Genomic DNA, 24,417 nt, shown 5'->3' on the forward strand with positions numbered 1-24,417 from the left:
TCAGTGCTCAGATTCAAGCCTTCATTGTTCCCCTTTTGAACGTTCTCCAGATGTCAACTTTCCTAAGAGAACAATCCTATATTGAGACTGCTATACTGTCTGGTTATTAGTCCCTGATTCCAGGGTGGTGCCCTGGCAATATTAACTCTTATTAATATTCTATTGATTTTGATAATTGATAGTTATCTTTGATAATTGTTGATTTAAAGGATTAATAAGCTAATGTTGATTCTAATCAATGTTGTATTGATTTTAATAATTAATAATTATCTTTGATAATTATTAATTATTGCTAATAACCAAACCTGCTCCTGAATGAAGCTCCAACTGGGCCTTGACACCCAGTAACTAGCCACCCTGGAGCAGACATGAAAAAATAAATGAATAAAAAAAACAACCACATATGACAAGCATAAAATAGCTGTAAATTGATAAATGTATCAGCACTTCAATAATCAGTCACTTCTCCAGAGATAACAGGACAGTCCAATCAGGACAGAGCTGGAGAATAATCTAGTCATAGTCTGCTATCATGTAACAAAATAGCACTAGCAGGAAAGGCAATAAGAACAAACAACAAGACAAAACAGCAGCATAGCTCAGGTCCACAAGCATCTGCCAGCATACACAATAAAATTACCTCGGATGAGCAGACCAACATGCCTACTTACATACACACACCTAGAATTAAGAGCACATAAGCCATTAATATATAATATGATCCATAATGTGTCAAAGCTCATCACATTTTTGGGCTTGGTCAAATGAGAATTAAATGCACAATGCTGACCATTGTTGTGCAAAGCCATCTGCAAAGACACAGTATTATACTAAATGAACAATATTTAAAGTGAGGAGATGCGTTGTCAAAAGCATACATCACCAAATTGCAATGGAATAAACCTTAGGCCCCAGAATGAATTTTGAATAGGTTATGCCGATGACCCTATACTAATATAATTCAGTACATAATAACAAAAATTTAGGCCAATAAAATCATCACCACACTTGTGGAGTGTTTTTATGACCAATGCAAACATTCTAAATATCAGAGGCACAGGTGATGGCACTGAACATGGAAGTAGCGCTATGTTCGGAATAGCTTACTACTATGCTAATCTTACTATTTATGCCAGATCAATATATCATGTACTTGTTCAAATTCAATATATATGCAACATTTAATGTAACAATGTATTAGTATATGTCAAAAAAACAACAACAAAAAAACAACAAAAAAAAAACACACATTTATAATGTCAACGTATACAACCTTACTGTAAAATGTTACCAAAAAATTTCCATGATTTTATGATTCTGAAATTGGTTTACTTTTGCTTATCCGTGGAGTGGGTCCAGGGTGGGCTGCCCTCCTGTGACCGGTGGGAGATTATACTCAGTGAGGGTCTCCCTCTCTCTGATCTCTGCTCCTTCCTGTGCTGTGCTCTGACAGAGAACATACATTAATCAGTACACTGACTGTTATTGTGTTGGTGTATGTCTGTATGAGGGGCACTAGGAAATTTGGGAGGAACACTAACGGATAACAAAATGGGAGGGCGAAATTAATCAGGGACTGTGATTGTATGTTTAAGAGTAAGACAGGGCATATTGAGCTTGAAATCTATTTATTCTGCTATATCTCTATCAACATGATCCTTTATACAGATATAAACACAGAATTACACATTCTAAGCATATGTTCAATCCCTCTCTCTCTCACACACACACACACACACACACACACACACACACTCACAGACCCAGCTTGTTCTGTGTGGTATAGGTTGTAAATTTGTGCAGTGTGGACACTTCTCTATTTGTTATTGTCATTCACTGCAGATCAAGTGAACATGAACTGCATAACATATATGTGTGTGTGTGTGTGTGTGTGTGACACATGATATTACATTCTAACATATTCCAAACAGATTAAATTGAAAATTCTAATTGGTTTGGTCAAGAGGTAACACTTTACATTAATGTTCCCTTTGATAATAGTTTATAAAGGGGTTCATTAACGACTAATAAGTAATTTACAAATGCATTATAAATCACTGATTTGCAGTTATAACAACATGAATGAGAAGGGTGACTTTCATTGCCATATAGGGAGCATTTTAACTAGGATGTTATAAATGCTTTATAAATGCACTTGTTCATACTTATATTAATCAAAAACATAAAATGCCCTTGTTCATAAATAGACTATTATAGTGAGATTAAAAGGGGATTGTCCATTTGCTGCAGTTTGCTTTATATATAGAAATATATATTAAATATATAGAGGAAACTACAGTAGTGATATATACACTCAGTGATATATACATTCTCTTTACCCTCTTGAGACTGTTATGTGTGAAAATCCCAGGAGATCAGCAGTTACGGAAATACTCAAGCCAGCCCATCTGTCACCAACAATCGTGCCATGGTCTAAACCACTGAGATCACATTTTTCCCCATTCTGATGGTTGATGTGAACATTAACTGAGGCTCCTGACCCATATCTGTATGATTTTATGCATTACACTGCTGACACATGATTGGCTGATTAGATAATCGCATGAATAAGTAGATGTACAGGTGTTCTTAATAAAATTTCCAAGTGGTGTTCAACTTTATCTAGTCCTAGTTTACTAAAGTCCTCTGCAAAAATAATTTTATTCTCATTCACAGCATATATCATATGATAAAGCCTGATGAACCTTAAACCATACAGAACTACATAGGTTTCTAACTCCTTAATACATTCTTCATTTGTGCCCACTTTACATAAAGGTGCATTTTCATAGGTTACTAATGTTGAGTATGAGTTATTAAACATTTATAACATGTGAGGTAAAATGGCTCGCTATTTGGCAATTACTGTATTAAAACCGCAATTCATGTTTTTTAATGCATTTGTATATTAATTATTAGTCATTAATGAACCACTTTATAAACCTTTAACAAGGAAACACTAATGTAAAGTGTTATGAATAAGGACAAATTCATTGGCTCTTGTAGGGCATGCCAGTTTGTAGGGCATGCCAGTTTACAAACCCATACTGCATTAAATTAGAGAACACTCTCATAGTAAGAGAGATGATAATCTATAAATAGCCAGGGCACAGTACAACTTTCCAGAATTGGATAGATTACAGCTGGACTGCTGCGTCTAGACGTCTTTTTGTGTACATACAGAATTAACCATCCCCCTTCCTTCCTAACTCCCTCTCTCTCTCTCTATCTTTCTCTCCATCTCTCTCTATCTCGCTTTCCAATCGCTTCTGCTTCATCTCCCTCCCCCATCTCTCCTTCTCTCCTCCTCTGCCCCTCTCTCAGTCTCATACTGTCACTTCCATTTTCTAATTTTCCCTATTTCTTTTACCAATTGGCTCATCTCATAATTAAAACAGTTCTATTTGAAATCCTCCTGCTCTTCATTCTTCTGTCTCAGAGTCTTTCTCTGGGTGAACTCAAGGAAAAATTATTGACCCTTCCTCTTTTATACCCAGTCTGCATCACTGAGCTTATGACAAATGCATATACACAACCCTTATGCATGTATTATACATGAGGGAGAGAGAGAGAGAGAGAGAGAGAGAGAGAAGCAAAAATGAAGACATCACTTAATGGTAATTAAACAAATATACAGGTCAAAGAAGAGGATGGATAGAGAAAACTGAAGAGAGTGATAGAGAGAGTGGGCGGAAGGGATCTCCAGATAACAAAGCCACTCCTCTTGTGTGTTATTTGCACCAAGACAGAGGGAGGGACCAGAATAAAGAGAGAGAGAGAGAGAGAGAGAGAGAGAGAGAGCTCAAGTTCTGAGAGCCCCGCAGGAATACTCTGAGATCTCATGATTTTCTATTATTGCGGTAATGAGTGTGTTTGTGTGAGTTTGGTTCAGTGGTAAGGGCAGAGAGGAAAGAGAGAGAGAGAGAGAGAGAGGCATCTGTACTGCATTGTGAGAGGTGTTTGAGGGAGAGAATCCCTGCGTTTCTGCACAAAGCAGTTCACAGGAGTGCACAGATGCAGCAGTTACACTGGAAACATGGACGACACGTAAACACACAAACACACTGAAGAGAAATTCTAGTTTCTTGCCACCTCAACCTATGAGATTACTAGAAATTAGGAATGCCTGTACACCTACTTATTCATGCAATTATCTAATATGCCAATCGTGTAGCAGCAGTGCAATGCATAAAATCATGCAGATACGGGTCAGGAGCTTCAGTTAATGTTCACAACCATCACAATGGGTAAAAATGTGATCTCAGTGATTTCGACCGTGGCATGATTGTTGGTGCCAGACGGGCTGGTTTGAGTATTTCTGTAACTGCTGATCTCCTGGGATTTTCACACACAACAGTCTCTAGAGTTTACTCTGAATGGTGCCAAAAACATAAAAAACATATAGCGAGCGGCAGTTCTGCAGACGGTAATAAATTATTGATGAGAGAGGTCAACAGAGAATGGCCAGACTGGTTCGAACTGACAGAAACGCTACGGTAACTCAGATAACCACTCTGTACAATTGTAGTGAGCAGAATAGCATCTCAGAATACACAACATGTCGAACCTTGAGGCAGATGGGCTACCACCGCAGAAGACCATGTCGGGCACTTTATTAGGACCATCGTGTTCCTAATAAAGTGCTCAATGAGTGTATATTGTCAATGGAAACCTGTACAATATGTACAGTATGCAAACACACATTAAAAGAATTCTAGTTTATTGCCACCTCAACCACTTTGCAAGATGTCCTTTATTCTTTTACACCTATCACCTAACACCCAAATTAAATATTTGTGCATTTTTAAACACTCAATTTATACAAAATTACAAAATAATTATGATACCAATAATATTGTATCGTATTTATATTAGGATCAAAATAAGTGCAAATATCATACTATTTCAGACACACTAGCTTAAAATCTTAGAGGAGGTAGGTTATGCATTTACAACTATCATCTAATTAATTATACCAAAATGCAATGTTTCTGCATTTTCAAACACCTGAAATTATCATTTGGCATTATGATCTGTGACCATAATTATATCAGTGTCAAAAAAAGGGCAGATATCATATTATTTAGACACCCTGACTGCACAGACTCAGAGAGAGAGAGATTGAGAGGGGGAGTGTAAGAGAGAGGGAGAGGGAGGGAGAGCAGCATGAGCGGAGAGAATCGGCAGCCAGAGAAGAGAAAGGGAGAGCGAGAGGGAGAGAATGTGTGGTGAAAGGCTAGCGCTTCCTTGCTTGCATCCAGGGCCTTTGTGAATAAACCATGGGATGTATCGGTTCCCGAACCCTCAGTAAGACCTCTTCTATTCTTCTGCCTCCAGGCAGCATGCACGTGAGTGAGTGTGTGTGCATTAAGAGTGAGGGGTAATTACAGTGTTTGTGAAGGGGGTTGCTGTTGTGTGAGGAAACACTGGGATAGCAATTTTTGCTTCACGTTTGAGATGTGTGAAACGAATTTGGCTGCATGTGGAACTGGTAGCGTGAAATGTTGAGTTAAACATCAGAGCTGTCAAATTGTGTGTTTGGTTCTGTATGACTGTGTGTGTGTGTGTGTGTGTGTTGTGTGTGTGTGTGTGTGTGTGTGTGTGTGTGTGTGTGAATTTCCATCCCACATCTCTTGATTTATGCTACTGCATGGTGTCCGTGTGTGGGAGACAGAGATGATGGAGAGATGAAATGCAGTGATAGAGCTTGCTGATGGTTAGAGTGGAAGAAAATGAAAATTCTATTGTTGGAGATGCTTTCATGGTATCGTGTTGCCTATTGAAATCGGCGCACACAGAGATAGAAAGTGAGAGAGAGATGGCAAACATGCTAAATTTCATTGCAGTGAAAGGAAGAGGAGAAACGGAGAGATGGATGGATGGAGGGAGGGCTATACACGCAGGAGAACTGAGCGAAAATGTGTGTTTGCTTGTGTGTAAGGCAGAGGAGGGAATCAGGATTGGGACTATCCTGACTTAAACACACACTTGACAAATAAGTGCAAATAATCAGTCCAGCTGGGTCAATGGCACATTCAAGACATCAAAGTCAAACGTAATCTGATTTATTAAGAAACTGTACTTCAAAACACTGTAGGGCATTTCAGGGAAAATCAGCTGGCGAAAGTAGACCAGACATTAATTGAATCTTTTTATTTTCCACTCAGTATTTCCTACAATCTACAGCCTGCAGTGAATTTGCTTTAAAAACCAATCTTTCATAGCATTAATTTGATGTCTTTTTTCAAAGGTTTTTGGTATCGGACAATGTCAGTCTGACAGAAATGTAGGCTACAGCAATCTAAACCTAATATACTTATGACAGACTTGATATGATTTAACTCTTGTAATGTACTCATTATACGAATCACCTTACCTGGTCAGATATAGTGACCTTAAAAAGCATATTTGGACACTTAAAGCTATACATAAAAATTTATGAATGTCATTTGGCATTTAAATACAAAATATGAAACCAAGTGGCATCTGCAAACAAACAATGCTAGACCTTTTCACAGAACTAACTTCACTTTTCTGAGTCATTTTTGCAATTACTGTTAACTAACTGGTGTAAAAGTGATTTTTAGTGGGTGTATGTCATGTTCTCTCAAGTTCACACATTTATTTCATCGCACTAACTATGGATTTTTTTTTTCTTGAAAAGTGTGCTTGTGCTATTTTTCTTTATGCACTGACATTTATACATTTTGAGTGAGACTTAAATGGATAGTTCACCCAAAAATGAAAGTTCTTACTCACCCTCATGCCATCCCAGATGTGTATGAACCTTTTTCTCACCCAAAGTGATTGCATCACTTGAGAAGACATATATTAAACCACTGAAGTCATATGGATTACTTTTATGGCACCTTTATGTGATTTTTGGAGCTTGAAAATTCTGGCCACCATTCACTTGCATTGAAAGGACCTACAGAGCTGAAATATTCTTCTAAAAATCGTTGTTTGTGTTCAGCGGAATAAAAAAAGTAATAAACATCTGGGATGGCATAAAAGTGAGTAAATAATGAGAGAATTTTCATTTTGGGGTGAACTATCCCTTTAAGTGTTCAACTACTTTCTATATAGTAGAGAAAGAATGTTTTTCATACAATAAATTATATAATCAACTAATTTAAGCCAAAGTATGTCCAAAGTTGGTGCCTCTAGAAAATTTCCTGTAGTTTGATCTTGTAGTTTGAGTTTCAAATGTGTTTTGCTACGTTTATGATTTGCCAGGCATTATATCACGAGAAGTGGTGCAGAACAAACTGACTGTCGCCCAGAACAGTCACACATGGTTCAACATCGCCACTACAGTACATTAAACATCAGACAAAGAAACTGTGTCAAACTTCTCTTGCTGGGCCACCTGCCTCACATACACAATGAGAAGGAAAGAGAGGGAGAGGGGGAGGGCTTGATAAATAGTGTTTATAACACAGCGTTGCACTAAAATGGAGTTCCACCACTATGCGGGATTGGTAGCCGTTCTGTTTAAAGGTCCATTATCAAGAACAGTAATCAATTCAGTCAAACTTTTTGTGATGGCATACTGTGACCCTCATTTGAATATGTTTACTTTGAGATGAAAATGCCCTGAGAAATCATTTCCATAAACATAAATGGGTCTCCAAACTGGTGCGCCCTCCTGGTAGGTCATCTGATGTGTCAAATATGGCTGTTTTCATTACCGTGCTCTCTCAGTCATCAAAAAGAAATGTTTACAAGCAAAATATCTCGATTTAACTCAGAAACATTCCAAATCTAACAACAATCATTAACCTTACTGTGATCGTCACTACTTGTCAAATAAAATAAATAAAAACCTATTAGAACAGATGTATAGTCTAGTGGATTTGCATATAATAATCAAGTGGGGGAAAACAGCTGTATAGAAGCTATAAAAAGGGGCAATGTAAAACACTATGTTGACTGGTTTCAGGGAAAGCAAATAGGAGTATTATTTTTCTGAAATAATATAAAATATTACAGGGCATTAATTGCTTTTAAATAACAATAAGATAATACAGTGCACTAAATGAATGTATTAAATAACAAATCAGCTACATCTGATAGGACAGACAGTGGAGAGATCGTTAAGGGTATTACCTCACTCTGAGTTCAAGCACATATCCAGTGTCATGAGTAAAAGAATTGAAATCTTCATGGACAGCCCAGTTCAATGTCTGATTACACATGGTCTGATACACTTTTTTTAAGGGCCCAATGCCAGTGGTTCTCAACCAGGGGATCGGGACCCACTAGGGGGCCTCAGCATACTTCCAGGGGGGTCTCAAGATCTCTTAAAATTATTTAAAATATGATAGATTATTATAATTTTTATATAATTATTATAATTCAACTTACTGAAAATGCAAAAAATTGAATAACTCCCTTCAACAGCTTGCTTTGTATGAAGAATAGGCTATACAGTTCTAGAAATTTCTGGAATCACAAGTTTTAAGGGCTATTATTTAGAAATATTTTCTCTGACAATGGGGTGCCTTGGAGTCAAAAATGTTGTGCCCTATGTGATACGTCATAGTGCAAGGTCAATGGGCCGTGATGTTTTGGTATTTTCGTGGAAGCATGCAAAAAGTCTAGTCACAAACGAGTTTGGTGAAATTGCGCACGTAAAGTGCTGATGGGCTGGGTCAAGTGCAATTTAATTCCGAGGTTTTTCTCCAGTTATTGCACCATATGCATTCTATTTTATAGTCCAAGCACCAGCGATATAAACAAAGACAGCACATTCATAAGAAGTTGGTAGTGTAAATTGACTGTATGCTATGAATTAGAAGAATAGAAATATGGACTTACGTTCTTTTGTGCATTAACTGCGTCCTTGTTGAATGTCAGGCATATTACTATGACAGTGACACGCTCTTTTTATATGCATAGAAAATGTGGATCTCCTCAGGATTTGGATGTAGGTTCTGCTAAATTATAGAAAATGAAACTATTATTAATCATTTTCATCTACATTACTGATACACAAATCATGGCTAGTATTAACAGTTATTGTATCGGCCTTCCAGGTTAGGCTGTGTATTTTTGCATGCATACCACTTCTACCAGTCGTTTTTGCTTAAAAAATTATGATAATTTATTGAAACACCATAAATATTTCTAAATTCAAATTACACTTCAAATATAATCCAAATAACGAAGCTGTCAAAAAAAAAAAAAAAAAAAAATCATACCAAATTCAAACATTTTATTCTCTCCAACTTCTTCCACTGGAACTTAAAAGTCACTCTAAGACACCAAACTGCAGATGCAGAAACTGATTTTAGACTTGAAAACACACGTGGTTCTGAAACGTCTTAGCACAGTTACCTATTTCTCAGTATATTAACAAATTGTGCATTGCGCCACTTCATTAACATTCAATACACCCACAGTTTGCATGCATATACCCACAGATAGCGCAAACACTTCTATACCACAGCAACTTGCACTTTGCGCAGGCGTGAAAATTGCGATTGCAAATAGTCCTCTCATAAAAATTAGATATGCCACTGCATATGGTCATTGTGTGTTATGCTGTGCCTAGCGCGGTCATGAAAATTTTTGTCCATGGGATTTAAAGTAGATTTGTGGTGAATGTACTGTATGTATGCTGTTAAAGATATTAGAAAGTTCAGAATGGCAGTGCAGGTTCATCATATTAACTATGGACATGTTCCACTAAGGTTTGACAACCAGAAAGTGTTTTTTCTTTGACTTCATTTTGAACTGTATATCTATTGTTTTATATCCAACAAACTTCTTTTTGTGAAATGATTTTATATAAATGGCACTTGTTTTGATACTTTGTGATCCAATGCAAAGAAATTCATAAATTTTTAAGGGTGCCTTAAGTGTGCCATATTTTTGAATCTGTACGAATATGGTCACTTTATACATCTGAATGATAATCTTATAGTGCATGTGAGAGACATGGATCAATAATCCAGATGTTGCACAGAGGATCTTAAAAAAGAAGTGTAATAGGCACTGTAGTAATCAACTGTGTTAAAAAAAAAAAAAAAAATGTCATTGGAGTTACTTAAGCTGTATGCAATATTTGGGATATTATAGAAATATTTCTTAGCTATGTATATACTTTAGCATAATATTAGATCTTCAAACTGAGGTATTAATTGGAGTTGTAAATAGATGAGAACTGAATATATGTTTACACACATTTTTTCATTATATTGAGGCAAAAATGACTGATGCCACATAGCTGTTCATACACTGTTACTGGGTTGTAAAGCAAAGCATTATATTATATCAGATAGATAGGTTTTCTGTATCAGTGTGTGTGTGTGTGTGAATAGTGTAGGATGCTGGGTGTTTACCACTCTCTGCCCAGCTCTGTTGTCCAATACTGATTTGTAAAGTTCCTTGTGATATGAAGCCAAAGGACGTCAGAAAGATTGGACACGCTCTCATCCAACTCAGCTCACTGTAGTATGATATTAAAAACACACAAGCAAATATAGCTTAGCATTGCAATAATGCAAATAAACATTCACTGTTTTATTTTACAAAACCAGATTTGGTACAGATACGTGCAGGTGTATGAACAGCCTTGAAAATAAATTACTTTTTGGAAGCGGTTTTTGCATACATTATCATAGTCTCAAAATAAAAGGTCAAAAAGCATCAAATACCACTCATCATTGTACCAATAAATCTTTTTTTTTTAAATTAATTTATTTAATATATGATCACAAACAAACATTGTTCTCAGTGCTTATTGATTTCATGGTTTAATGGCATATCAGAATTTCATGCAATTAAATAACAGTTTATCTTAGAACTGAACCATTGCCAGAGGTTAATTAAAATGCACACAGTTAATATGCACATAGTTTTGCTGGTATTTATCTAAAGCCCTAGGTATACTTCCATTCTGACGCGAACGCTCAGCATCTGTGCACAGTCGAAAGCGAGCTTGTCAAAGTATACTCCATATAACTGTGCATGCTATGACTGCAATGAGACACCAGCCTTTGTCTTTATATTCCTTCAGACTCGAGTTACACAAATGCAGGTATCTCCAGACCTCCTCACACACGCGCTTTTGACTTGCACATGCACTGTTGTAGTTTTAACCTTCATCTCCTGTTTAGCGGCAATTACATCTTCTTCTAGTGCTTTTTCGTGACAGCAACAGCTCAAAATGCACTAATAAGTGCAAATACTTAAAGGCGCATGCGCATTCTGCATGTTCAAAGACACGCTCAGCCACAGTGGTTAAGAGGACCCCCCCCCCCCCCCGACTGCTGACAACCTCAGTCACCATTCACTTTCATATAACGGGAAAGAGCAGCATCAACCTTCTTCAAAACTTCTCCCAATGTGTTTCAAAGAAAAAAAAAAAAGCTGTCCTTTTTGGGTCAACTTAAATCCCTTTTCCACCTGACAAATTTTTTTTTGAAAAACTTCTATGAAATAACTCGCTCTGATACTCAAAAGCAATTTTGGGTAATGCTAAACAGATCACATAGTGATTTCACATGTAAGTCAGAAACATGGATTCTTACCATTAATGCCTTCAGAACTCCACTCTTGGCTTCTATTTGCTTTTAAAAAAAGTTAAAAAGCAACATACACCTTACACAATCTATGTGTACAAATGAGCTACATCAAACAATATGTGCCTGTGCACCTTAACAGTTTAATAAAAGAAGACTTCTTAGAACCGATAAGTTTTTATCATTCTAGGTACCTGAGACTTTAATGTAAGGATGAATGGGGCGAGTGAGTGAAAGCTGCAGGTTAGTCATGTTGTGCATCTGACAAGTACGGTCAGCAGTTTCTGAAGTCAGTGCAGCATGCTGAGGCGCAAGTCTGCAGCGAGAGCTTCATAATGATCCCCTTGATGCCCTGTCTCCTGCTGGCTGACTCAGCAAATATTAAAGCAAATAACACACACACACACCGTCAAAACCCAGATGGGGAATATGCTTTTTTATTAAAATGTCCACTACAGTAAGTGAGTGAATGATTGTGGCATCTAGCGCTTGGTTACTGGTTAGACATTAGTGTCACTGCACCTGTCATGCAGAGTGTGGTTTATTCCCAGGACTAAACTCTCTGCATGAGTGTTATTGTTCCTCAGGGGGACCAGTTCACTGTGTTACAACTCCTGACTGGGTTTGCATGTATCTGCAACATGATTACACAGGAAGTCGGCATGTTGTTTCTGAGAGTTCCAAACTGCTGTATGATACTGTCAGAGAAATTAAAGCATGTCTTGCGAAGTCTTAATAGCAGTGTAAATCTCCAGGTCTTACAACATGTTTCGCTTTGTACTTCATATACACCATCATAACAGCTTTTGAAATCTAGGTTTCTACAGTTATCTGTAGATAAATGCATCACCAGTTCAAAGGCTATTTGACCACACAAATATCAAATGATCTCTTTTTCAAACGGTTATTTACCTAGATCTTTTAAAAAAATGAAGGAATTCTTCATTGTTGATGCTCATTGACCTTGAATGCCAGCTGATGGTGAAGGTCAGATGCATTACATTTGAAAAAAAAAAGACACTACTTTAAGTAAAGCAAGTAATTTTTTGGTTTATGTTTTGTTGGAAGACATGACAGTGGTCTTTATAGTGATACCTATCTGCATGGATGCAGCATCATGCAGAAGCAAAGGTTTCCAGTTAGCAGTGCTATTATAGAGGTATCCTATTTGTATGCGTAATAATTACCCATGATTAATTTATTTCCCTGAAAGCGTCCCATAGTAGTTTACTGAAATAAAGTGAGCAGCATTTGGCTGGTCATGTGATCTCAGAGTTGCCACCATGAGGTTGGACCATCTTTATGTAGAATAGGCCACTGAATGGTTCTATCTCAGTATGAATGTATATAATTTGAAACATTTTTTATGGTGTATAACACTTTTAATTGAAATAAAGTACTTATTGCACCTTTAATAACATAAAGTGATATGTAAACTTGTATACACTTACATCAGCACAGGCTGCTCAAATCTTACTGTACATCACTCATTCATTATATATAAAGAAATAGTTCATCCAAAAATGAAAACTCTGTCATTATTTACTCACTTTTTTCCCCGGTGGAACTCAAAAGGAGAATTTTTGAAGAATCTTTACTTAGTCTGCTCTTTTACATTTCAACAGTTCATAGTGACCACAGTGGTAAAGGTCCAAAGAGAACAAAACACCATAAAAGCACCGTAATAGTAGTCCATACATTTTTGCTTTTTTCAAAGAAAAAAAGGGACAAGACAAAATACTTTTTTTGGTCATTAACATTATGTCACAAATGCGGTCAAATGAGCTTAACCTTTAATAATAAATGTAACTATACTGAACATTGATATCTTTCATCTTGATGCTTTGCCGGCATTTTAAAAAAGCTGATTTGCATTGTACTATAGGAGCAACCATAATCTGCTGTAAAATAACTGTAATGCATTGCCTTTCGAAACGTATTGCTTTATTAAGATTTAGAATTATAGTTTAGCTTTAGTCTAACATTATGATTTTATTTTTAGATGTTAACATTTATTTTGTAAATATTATTTAACCCATAATATATGTAAGGGATAATCCACAGCTAGGTGTGCATTAAACGATTTTAAATGCACGTCGTGGAGGTGAAGGTTGCTTCCTCGAAGTGCATTTAAAATCATTTAACGCACACCTAGCCGTGGATTATCCTGCTTATACCATGGTACTCGCTAGCAATGATTAGTTAAAGCTGTCATTAATTAATGCAGCGCAAATTTTGACTGGAAGAATAAAAAATAACAGTTTACTTTATGATTTAGTTCTATCCATTCTAAATCAGACACAGAAATAAAGTGTATTTAGTAGTGTGATAATAAAGCTTTCTGGAGACCAAACACTCTTTAAAAACTGTGAATTTAAATACTCAATCCAGATATAATAATAGCCACATAATGTAGAAGGGTTGGCACTCCTGAGAGCATGTAATATTTTATTCCTATTTGTTGTCATTTTCACATTAATGAGGAAAAAACGGCATTGCTGACGTGACAGTTTTAAAAGTTGCACTTACTGTTCATGATGAGGAGAAAATCATCCAAATGCTCTAATCCTGCAGACTTTGACCTCTGAGACATCCATATGTTATCCATTAAGGCTGCATGATTGATTGAATTAAGAATAAAATCGCGATGAGGCGTTGCTTGATTTCAAAACAGCAAAAGGCTGCGAGAGATTATGAAACAATCTCCATTCAGAGCTTCAGTCAGCGATGTGTGATCACGGGCTGCCCTCTAGTGGTTATAGGTGCACATGTTGAGTAGGGCAGCCATTTTAGATGAACATTTATGGGACTGATGAACAGTGTTGTCTTGTCCGTGTTTCCTGTAGTTTCATAGTTGATTTAAAGACGACACTGCATGACTTGAAGATGTTGTTTCGTGATGTGATGGTTAATCCCAGCTCTGACACTATATTCTTGTCTGGAGTTTGTTTTTAACAGAGGCATACAACGCTCGCTATGTGTCATTACAGGGGACAGCAGAGAAGGTGCATTAATATAAAATGGTGATTAAAACTGACTGAAACTACCTGTGCATTCAACAGTTCGAACTGCATGCATTCCAGCCAATCAGAATCGAATATTAGAACAGACCATGGTATAAAACTATTTATATCACCGTTCTGTTGAATGCTTGATTCTGATTGGTTGACAGACATCCTAAGGTGTGCAATTATTTTTCAGTAAATTAACGGCTATGAAGAAGTTCCAGGTCTTGACGGTTCCATATCACTTCACAAATTATTTCAGTTATTTCAAAGAGCCGTACAGGCTACCACAGCAAAATGACAAAATAAAAAACAAAGTCATTGGTTAAGTACATCAGATAAGTATGACAAACAATGTCTATTCACCTTATTCACCCCTTTCAGCACTCCGCTCTTCCAATGTCTTTCTAGCAAGTCAGTCCAATGTCGGCCATCTTTGGAACGCTCTTGGGAGGCTATTTCCAGTCATACCAGTGCAGCTCCTATCTACTTGAATGGGAAAAGACCGAAATCTCCTAAATGGTTGGTCAAGATTACGATCAAAGACATATTTCAAATCAGCAGTAAAATCTGACAATACTGGAATCATAAATTATGCTTCTTTACTTCAGATTATGCTAAAAAAAACAATTTGCTCAGCTTGCATAGCTAATGCACATGCACGTTGTCGAGTTGATTGACAGGCGATGTCTGAATCAAAAAAGTGACTGGCTCTTTACCGGTAAGGCAGGACTTCCTTTCTACACCCGTTGACCGTTGGCTGCCGTTGGGCATTCCAATTTCTCCCATTCATTTTAATAGAAGTGGCCCATCTCTGCTAAATGATCTCTGGCTCTTCCAAATTTTGTCATCTAACAAAATGATCATCTGTTTGTATTGAAGCTACTGAGATGATCAAAATGGATTATGTGTGGGAGCACAGAAAGTATTTTTCACCAAGAGTTTATGGTGTGAGTCTACAGCACCCCTTTACTATGTGAAAGTGCTAGTGAGGTGTTTTTCTGTCACTCTAAATGTTTGTTTTTTCCGATACACATGGAGGTAAATTGGACCTGGCAGATCACATTCGGACAGCAATGACACACTGCACTTTTTCATGATACCATGTCCGTTTAATTGTTATACGTTTATTCTGCTTAATTTTTAGGTTTCAACTTGTTAATAATTTGTGTTATAATGTGTAGTGGACATAAAATTTCCAACAGTGACAGCTCGTATTATTACACATGCAAATTCAACATGAAAGAAAATTACAGTATAGTTACAACTGTACTTTTTAAAATTAATTTGTCACCCTACATTTTTTTAGAGGCTTAAATGTGATTAAAATAGTTGTAAACAGAATATAAAATAAAACATAAACTTTCACATTTATGTGTGTGTGTGTCTGTGTATATATATATATATATATATATATATATATATATATATATATATATATATATATATATATGTAGTAGAACCCCTTCCCCCATCCTGGTTTAACACTCCAAAAATATACTCACCTTACCTATAACGTGATGGGTGAAGGACATGAGAAGATGGTCAGTGGTGTTGTACAAGATATTTTTAATGACTTTGTGTTGTCTCTTGGAGTTTCATGAGCACAGAGGCACATCAGTACATCCACAGAGTAAAGGTAGGATCTTTTGTATTTATGAATGAAGTATCCTTGTTTTAAAATCTCCCCCCTCTGCTTCCAGCTGTTATGACATCCCCTGTTTTTTTTAACCTTTGACATTTTTTCTCAATATTTTGAATATACTTAGACTATGTGCTATTGCAACTGCTGAGAAGTATACTTAAAATTACATCTTGGCAATTTCAAGTGATGTTATTTCTGACGAGAGCCACATCAAATACAGGTATTTACACATGTGATCTGTCTCAGTTTCTCTCGCTTACACACACACACACATATACTACCTTGTTATTCCAATGTTGAAAAGCAGCGCATCCTCCGTTGCTAGAGTGACGCTCCTTTCTACCCGCTCAAAACACCTCTGATCTTTGAAAAAAGGCCTGAAATAAGGCCTTACACAATAAGCTGAACTGTGTTACGTGGACTGGCGGTGCGAGACGGGCAGACTGCTGTGTGCCTCGTAGCCAGCGCACCAGGCCATCACGTAACCTCCCCCAACTAGTCGACTGCCCAAAAAATAGGGACAGGCTAGCCCAGTCGTGGCCAGCTCCCCAAAAAGAGTGGAATTTCTTTACCGACTGGGGCCATAAGTGTCTAAGTCGGGGGGGGGGGTGTCACTCCCAAGGGGAAGGCACCGCGGGTTGGGGTGGGGGGGGTTGGGGGGGTATTTTGAGTGGAAATACATCACATGGTCTTACGGAAGTATGTCATTTGGAGAAGTCCCATGGTAGGTCCTACCCAAGAGGGGAGGAACTCTACAAACACGGTGACCAGGGGCAGAGGAATCTCTGCCCAAGGAAGATGCAGTTTACCAACAGGGAAACGATTTAGCGGCAGATATACATCACATGGGGCCACTTATGGGGGACCAGCACATGCGGAGCACCTATCCCAGTACAGGGCTTAGTTAGCACATGTACTGGGCCGGCAGCGAGTTTCTCCGCAAACTTGTCTGCCACAGGGCTAAGGAGGAAAGTCATCCAGGGATCACCACTTTGTGAACACTACTGGGAGTCAACAGCGCACATCTTCACCTCATAGGAGGGAAAGGTGCTATGTGCCAGCGGTACACCTGGCCAACTGTCCCGGAACTTACCTGTTCGTACCTGACAAAACATGGGACGAAACCGGCTCAACCGGATTGTAGAACCTCGCAAAGGTGTTGGGTGTTGCCCAGCCTGCTGCTCTGCAGATGTCTGCTAGAGAGGCTCCATTGGTCAGGGCCCAGGAGGCCGCCACACTCCTGGTAGAATGGGCTTGTAGCCCCGTGGGGGGCAGCACGTGCTGAGTGTGATATGCCATCATGATGGCGTTAATAACCCAATGGGCGATTCTCTGTTTGGAGACAGCACTTCCTTTCCACTGTCCGCCAAAGCAGACAAAGAGCTGCTCAGAGTTTCTAAAGCTCTGCGTGCGATCCAAATAGATGTGTAAAGCACGCACCAGACACAGCAACGCCAAGGCTGGGTCTGCCTCCTCCTGAGGCAGCACTTGCAGGTTCACCACCTGATCCCTAAACAGGGTCATGGGAACCTTGGTCACATAGCCCGTTCGGGGTCTCAGGATAACATGAGAGTAGCCCGGACCAAACTCCAGGCACGTTTCGCTGACAGAGAATGCCTGCAGGTCCCCTACCCTCTAGATGGAAGTGAGCGCAGTCAGGAGGGCAGTCTTCAGAGAGAGTGCCTTTAGCTTGGCTGACTCCAACGCCTCGAAGGAAGCTCCCATAGTCCCCGAAGGACTACAGAGAGATCCCATGAGGGAATGAGGTGCAGTCTGGGGGGGTTCAACCTCCTAGCGCCTTTCAGGAACCTGATGATCAAGTCATGCTTCCCCAAATACTTACCATCCACTGCATCGTGATGTGCTGAAATGGGGGCTACATACACCTTCAAGGTGGAGGGGGACAGCCGCCCCTCCAACTTCTCCTGCAGGAAGGAAAGCACCGATCCGCATCTCTGGGTGTCTTCGCATCAGGAAAACACCACTTAGCGAACAGACGCCACTTCAAGGCATACAGGCGCTTCATAGAGGGAGCCCTAGCCTGAGTGACTGTGTCTACCACCGAGGGTGGTAGGCCACTTTGGTCTTCCGTGTCCTGTCCAGGGACCAGACATGGAGGTTCCAGAGAACTGGTCGCGGGTGCCTGATGGTGCCCCATCCCTGAGACAGGGTCTGTGCAAGTAGGCTCACTGGGGGAAATGCATTTTTGCATAGTCCTGGGGGCCAGCTGTGTGCCAGCACATCTATACCGAGGGGTGCCTCGGTCAGGGCGTACCAAAGCGGGCAGTGGGAGGATTCCTGGGAAGCAAACAGGTCTACCTGTGCTCAACCGAATCGACTCCAAATCAGCTGGACCACCTGAGCTTGGAGTCTCCACTCTCCCCTGAGCGTAACCTGTCATGACAGCGCGTCCGCTGCGGTCGCCCGGGATGTGAGTGGCTCGCAGCGACTTGAGGTGCTGCTGACTCCAGAAGAGGAGACGGCAGGCGAGTTGTGACATGCAACGGGAGCGTAAGCCACCTTGGCGGTTGATGTACACCACCATTGCCGTGTTGTCTGTCCGAACCAACACATGCTTGCCCTGGATCAAAGGCTGAAGCCTCCGCAGGGCGAGCAGTACTGCCAACAACTCGAGGCAGTTGATGTGCCAATGTAGCCGCGGGCCAGTCCAGGAGCCAGCGGCTGCGTGCCCATTGCATACGCGCCCCAGCTCGTCTTGGAGGCGTCCGTCGTAACCACGGTCTCATCCGAGAGCCCGACCGGGGCAAGCGAGCGTGCTGAGGAATGGGAGGTCCGTTGGGGGATACCTGGCAGTGGTGCTCCCATTGAGGTCCCCAAATCACCCCCAGTGCTAATCGCTGCGGCCTCATACCCGTAGGTAGAAGCGTTTCTTACGAAGGCAATCCGCGAACGCAACGTTGCCATGGTCATGTTCTTGCAATGAGGACAAGACCCATCCACGAACAATGTCTCCGAGTGGGCAGCGCCCAGACACATAAGACAACGATCGTGGCTGTCAGAAGCCGAGAGATAACGACCGCAACCAGGAATAACACACAAACGGAAAGGCATCTTTAAAAAGACTTTCCGTGTGTGCCGCTGTTTTAGTGAAGAAAATATACTCTTTTAGAATATACCCTTTTTGTTGTTTGTTTGTTTCTGCCGAAGCGTCCAGGGGCGTTCTCTGCACTGCACCGGTGCAGAGGGGGAGAAGCCGCTGAAATGAATGAAAATCGTGGAGAATTCAGCTCAATGAATAGAACCGCTCATCTCCGAAAAGAAAATCTGAACGAGTGGTTGCATACCAGCTCCTTTTATACCCGTATGTCCGGGGAAGTGGCATGCAAATTCCACTCGCCAATTCCCATTGGCCTTTTTTTTCAAAGATCAGAGGTCTCCCAAGAGTGACCCCCAGTGTCACTACATCGACACAACGTCGAGTGAGTGACAGATAGGGAACCGCATTACCAACGCGAGGTGTGCATTATTTTTCAATAATTCAATGGTCCGTTGTCAGTTATTCCTTACATAAATTAACCTTGGCTTACAGAAACCAGTATTTTATGTTCCGTACAAAATAATAAATGGCAATGAACGGCTTTTAACACTTCTCTCTCCTCCACTTGGTATTATTGTACAGCATCTATGATATCATGTTACTAAGGGACACCCACTTAATGATATATGATTACAAAAAAGCTATCTCTCTCTCTTTCTCTCTCTCTCTCTCTCTCTCTCTCACACACACACACACACACACACACACACACACACGGACACAAATTAATTTTTCTTTTTTATTGTTAAATAACAATGCCCTTGCAAATGAGGTTTGACTGAAACCTTTATCTAAAGTAGTGACTGAGCGATACATTGAATGACTGACTCTCAAGAATTTCTCAAAAGAAGTGAAACAAATTTGCAGACTACAGTATTTTCAAATCATTCAGAGCTAATAGTGCTCTTCTGCAGTCATTAGATCACAAACATCGCATGAAGGATTGCAATGTGTTGTTTAAGAGACAGATTAATCGTTGGGGCAGTATGCTGCAGAGACACACTGCAGACATATGGATGGGTATTATTAATTAGACAGGGTCACACCCTGTGTGCTGGGAGAAGGCGGCTTGCGTGAGAAACCCAGCTGGTTGTCACCAGCACCTGCCCGTGCTCGACCACCGCAGACCCGCCTGAATCTCACAACACAATGGCCATGACCTTCTGGAACCGCTCTCTCTCTCAAACGTCAAACCATCCCTTCCTGTGTTAAAGTGATCCTACTTTATGGATCACCAAGTCAGTCTTCCGTTAACGGATATTCTCATATGAAGAGATGGAAAGCATCTTTCCACACATCCTAGTTTTGCATCAGTTTTCATAATACTGCAGCAGGAGACTCGATGTGCCTGATGCGGGTCCTTCATTCCACACGGCCGCACTTCTTTCTCTCTTTCTCATGTCTTGCTCTCCTCCTCAGCTTTGCGTCGTTACTAGCAGAGCTGCGCCGTGGCTTAGCCGCGGGGGAGGTATCAGAGAATAGAGAAGCACTGGGGAAAACGAGTCGGCTCATCATACAGGATCATGTGCTCGCCTGTTATTGCTGTAAATGCAGCATCTGCAACAACTCTAATAGGCTGAACAGAGTTGTCCAAACTTTATCCATCTGTTCTGCAATTTTCATGGACAAATTTAAATCCTGTGATTTAGCATATGCAAGGATTAAACTGTGTCAAAAGAAAGAATTTAAGGGAAATTATGTCTTTTGGATGTCAGTTAACACATGAGTGGGAATTTGTTGCAAGAATGATCCAGGAGAATATTTTAGAAATATCACCAGCAATACATGTCCTCCAGCAATGCTTTTGTTGAGAATACTGAGAGTCCCACTGGAGAAATCACTGTAAAATGGGAATTTTCAGCAGTTTTGCTTGATTTTTTTATTATAGGTCTATGAGAGCGAATATGTATCTTTGAAATAATTTATATACACTCACTGAGCACTTTATTAGAAACACTATGGTTCTAATAAAGTGCCTAATGTGGTGTTCTGCTGTTGTGCCCTATCCCCTCAAGGTTCGACATGTTGTGCATTCTGAGATGCTATTCTGCTCACTACAACTGTACAGAGTGATTATCTGAGTTACCGTAGCCTTTCTGTCAGCTCGAACCAGTCTGTACATTATCCGTTGACCTCTCTCATCAACAAGGCATTTCCGTCTGCAGAACTGCTGCTCACTGGATGTTTTTGGTTTTTGGCCCCATTCTGAGTAAACTCTAGAGACTGTTGTGTGTGAAAATCCCAGGAGATCAGCAGTTACAGAAATACTCAAACCAGCCCGTCTGGCACCAAAAATCATGCCACGGTCTAAATCACTGAAATCAAATTTTATCCCATTCTGATGGTTGATGTGAACATTAAAGGTGCTATATGTAATATGTTTACTGTACTAAATCATAAAATGACCATAATATGTCATTAGAGAATTAGGAAACATGCTAAGTTGAAATACTGGCTTCTCCGATAACAATGATACAGCCAGTATATTCTACTTTGAAATTTCCATTCCGGGCCGGAATTTCTGTTTATGTTTTGGCCTGTGTGATCCTGCCCACTGCCCACTCACCAATAGTATTTCGACACATAGATTTGAACAAGTTTGCAGGCAAACAACACTACCGTGCTGCAGCCATGGAAGCCAGCAAACTAACTGGATCAGAGATAACAGATTCCACCCAACCTAAAAAGCCTCGCCATCCATCTAAAAACCACCATGACCAGAGGCGTAGTAAAACAAGGATAGATATTGGAGACATTTTCAGTTTCGATCATTCTGGCAGCCACATGAGCATGGGCGGGGCAGACAACTCTTCAATATTTTGAATTTGGACTGCAGTACCCATTTCAAATGCTTGTTGTCAATCTTACATATAGCACCATTAACTGAAGCTTCTGACCATTATCTGCATGATTTTATGAATTGTATGAACAAGTAGTTGTACAGGTGTTCCTAAAGTGCTCAGGGAGTGTATGTACATGTGTATGGTATCAGATGATTTTTCAGAGGCAGAACCGAATAAAAGACTATATATTCCCATGCATCAAAGAAGATGATATGTGCACGGTGAGAAAAACAATCTCTTTTGGGTAGTTTCACTTCATCCATGCCTCCTGCTCTTGGTCTCTCTCTTGCAGTGGCTGAAAAGTGATACTCATTAGTTGTTCTCCTATTACCATAGAGAACCTGTAGGCAGAGGCTGATGAAATTCTTTAGTTTCTTAGTAACAAGAGCAATGTGTCTATGACTGCATGGAGAAGACCATGGAGAGATTTAGTGTGCTTGTGTTTTTGTCATATCATTTTCAACACAAGTGAAATGTTTGCTGACAGTTCTGATTTTGTATTTGAGTTGACCACATCAGCTGTACTGAAAGCATGTTTTTGGCTGGGGGTGCTCAAGGAAAATCTAGAAGGGCATTTTGATGCTTATGATGGCCATGACATTAAGGGTTAGGGATTTGAATTAACCCCTAAACTCCCATTCCCATTCATCTCTAAAGCTGTTCTCAGCTGGTGCAGGGTCCCCCTAACTCCCCCGGAAGTATGCGCAATCTTGACACAATTTGTCATGTGACTTGCTTTGCAGCCGCAGAAAAATGACCTCTTCACTAGTCCAATAACATAACGGATGAGCAGTAATTGTAGGCTACAGTAATGAGAGTGTGGCCTGGGAGATAAAATTAGGCAAATAATAATAATAATAATAATAATAATTAAATAAATTACAAATGTAATTTTACACCAGACCCTGAGGAGTGGCGATTAGCACAGTTAAAGGCTGTCTTAAAAATGGCATCATTCCAGATTGATGTGTCATGAATTCTGCCTTGCAAATGAATTCACTATATTCCTGTTTCCATTTGTTTATTAGATTACTAAGACTATCAAATGCATATGATATGCACATGAAGTGTATGAAACAGTTACCTTATCGTCGTTTCTTGCTGTGTGTCAAACAAGGATGTGTGAGTTAAATTTGTTCCCACCCTCACATGAACACCTTAGCAAATAGCAACCACAGAGCACTACCCTAAAAAGTCCCCATAACACTCTAGCATCATGGCTGCAACTTTTGCATGGGCAAGCACCACTCACATTTTCTTCAGAAATCCTGTTTGAAGGTTGATGTTGATGACAGAGAGCTCCTGCATGTTACCTTCTCAACATTCAAGAACCAGCTGAGAACACATCTGTTCCTCAAGCACTTAACCAACTCACACTAATTGCACTTACTACTGCACTTAACTGGCACTTAATGTACAGGAGAAAAAAAAAATCCTAGCATCTTTACTACTTCAGCCACTGTGAGAACTTGGCAGTCCTATACTGCAGATGTTGTTAAACTTTGTATGACAAATTGCTTGCTATGTGTCTCATTTGTAAGTCGCTTTGGATAATAGTGTCTGCTAAATGATTAAATGTAAATGTAAATCATAGCTCAATATGACCAAATGACATTAGTCTCTACCTCTGGAAGGTTAAAAAGAGAAGGACTGTGAAATGTTGTTAGTTAGTGTTGTTAGTAATTTGCACTTTTATACAAGAGACTAGAGGCTTGTCTCTACAGTACTGTTTATGTGATTGTTTGCATTTTGCTGTTTTTATTCTATGCCTACATTCTATGTTCAGCTCCAACATTCAGTGAAAGTAGCTTTAAGTACATTTTGTGCCAGTAAACCTGAATATTACTTTGTAAGTGCAAGTTGCAACACTGTTTTGTATGCTTCAACAAATCTAACACTGAAGCTTAAAGAGATTTACAAAAGCTCACCTTGATCGCCATGAAAACAAAATAGAATGTTGCTTCCAACCCATTGAGGTGAACCTGGGGGCGATAATGTTAATCCACAACTACAGTTTGCATGTTACTACATGGATGACATAATTGTAAGTCAAATCCCTGTTTGCAATGCTCACAAATACAAAACACAGTGAATACTGAGTGACACTATGAGGTGTGGAGTCACTTTTGTTTAGCCTTTATACAGTTAGCTAAGCTTTAGAGCCATTAGGCAGGGAGTTTGTGTGATCAGAGAGAGAAGTGTATAAAGTGTTAATCCTGGCTAAATGAATCCCCAAAGTGTGTTACTGTGTGTGTGTGTGTGTGTGTGTGTGTGTTTGTGCGTGCTTGTATTGTTATCTAGGACACACATTTCCTTGGGCACCGTTAGCTTTTTACAT

General features: G+C 39.7%; 1 protein-coding gene across 4 annotated transcripts in view; it reads left to right on the forward strand.

Annotated features, from left to right (window-relative positions):
* Nucleotides 1-5,174: 5,174 nt before the first annotated feature.
* The window catches only part of LOC127453763 (protein FAM131B-like), a 64,837-nt gene continuing 45,594 nt past the window's right edge, over nt 5,175-24,417 (forward strand). For 3 of the 4 annotated variants that reach the window (XM_051720437.1, XM_051720438.1, XM_051720439.1), the window contains exon 1: nt 5,175-5,307. In XM_051720437.1, the coding sequence (XP_051576397.1) occupies nt 5,280-5,307 (28 nt within the window). In that variant the 5' untranslated portion in view covers nt 5,175-5,279. Of the gene's footprint in view, nt 5,349-24,417 lie in introns of all 4 variants that reach the window. The other variant, XM_051720440.1, reaches the window with a different exon arrangement.

The sequence above is a fragment of the Myxocyprinus asiaticus genome, chromosome 16 (genome assembly GCF_019703515.2).
Source record: "Myxocyprinus asiaticus isolate MX2 ecotype Aquarium Trade chromosome 16, UBuf_Myxa_2, whole genome shotgun sequence".
Lineage (NCBI taxonomy): Eukaryota > Metazoa > Chordata > Actinopteri > Cypriniformes > Catostomidae > Myxocyprinus > Myxocyprinus asiaticus.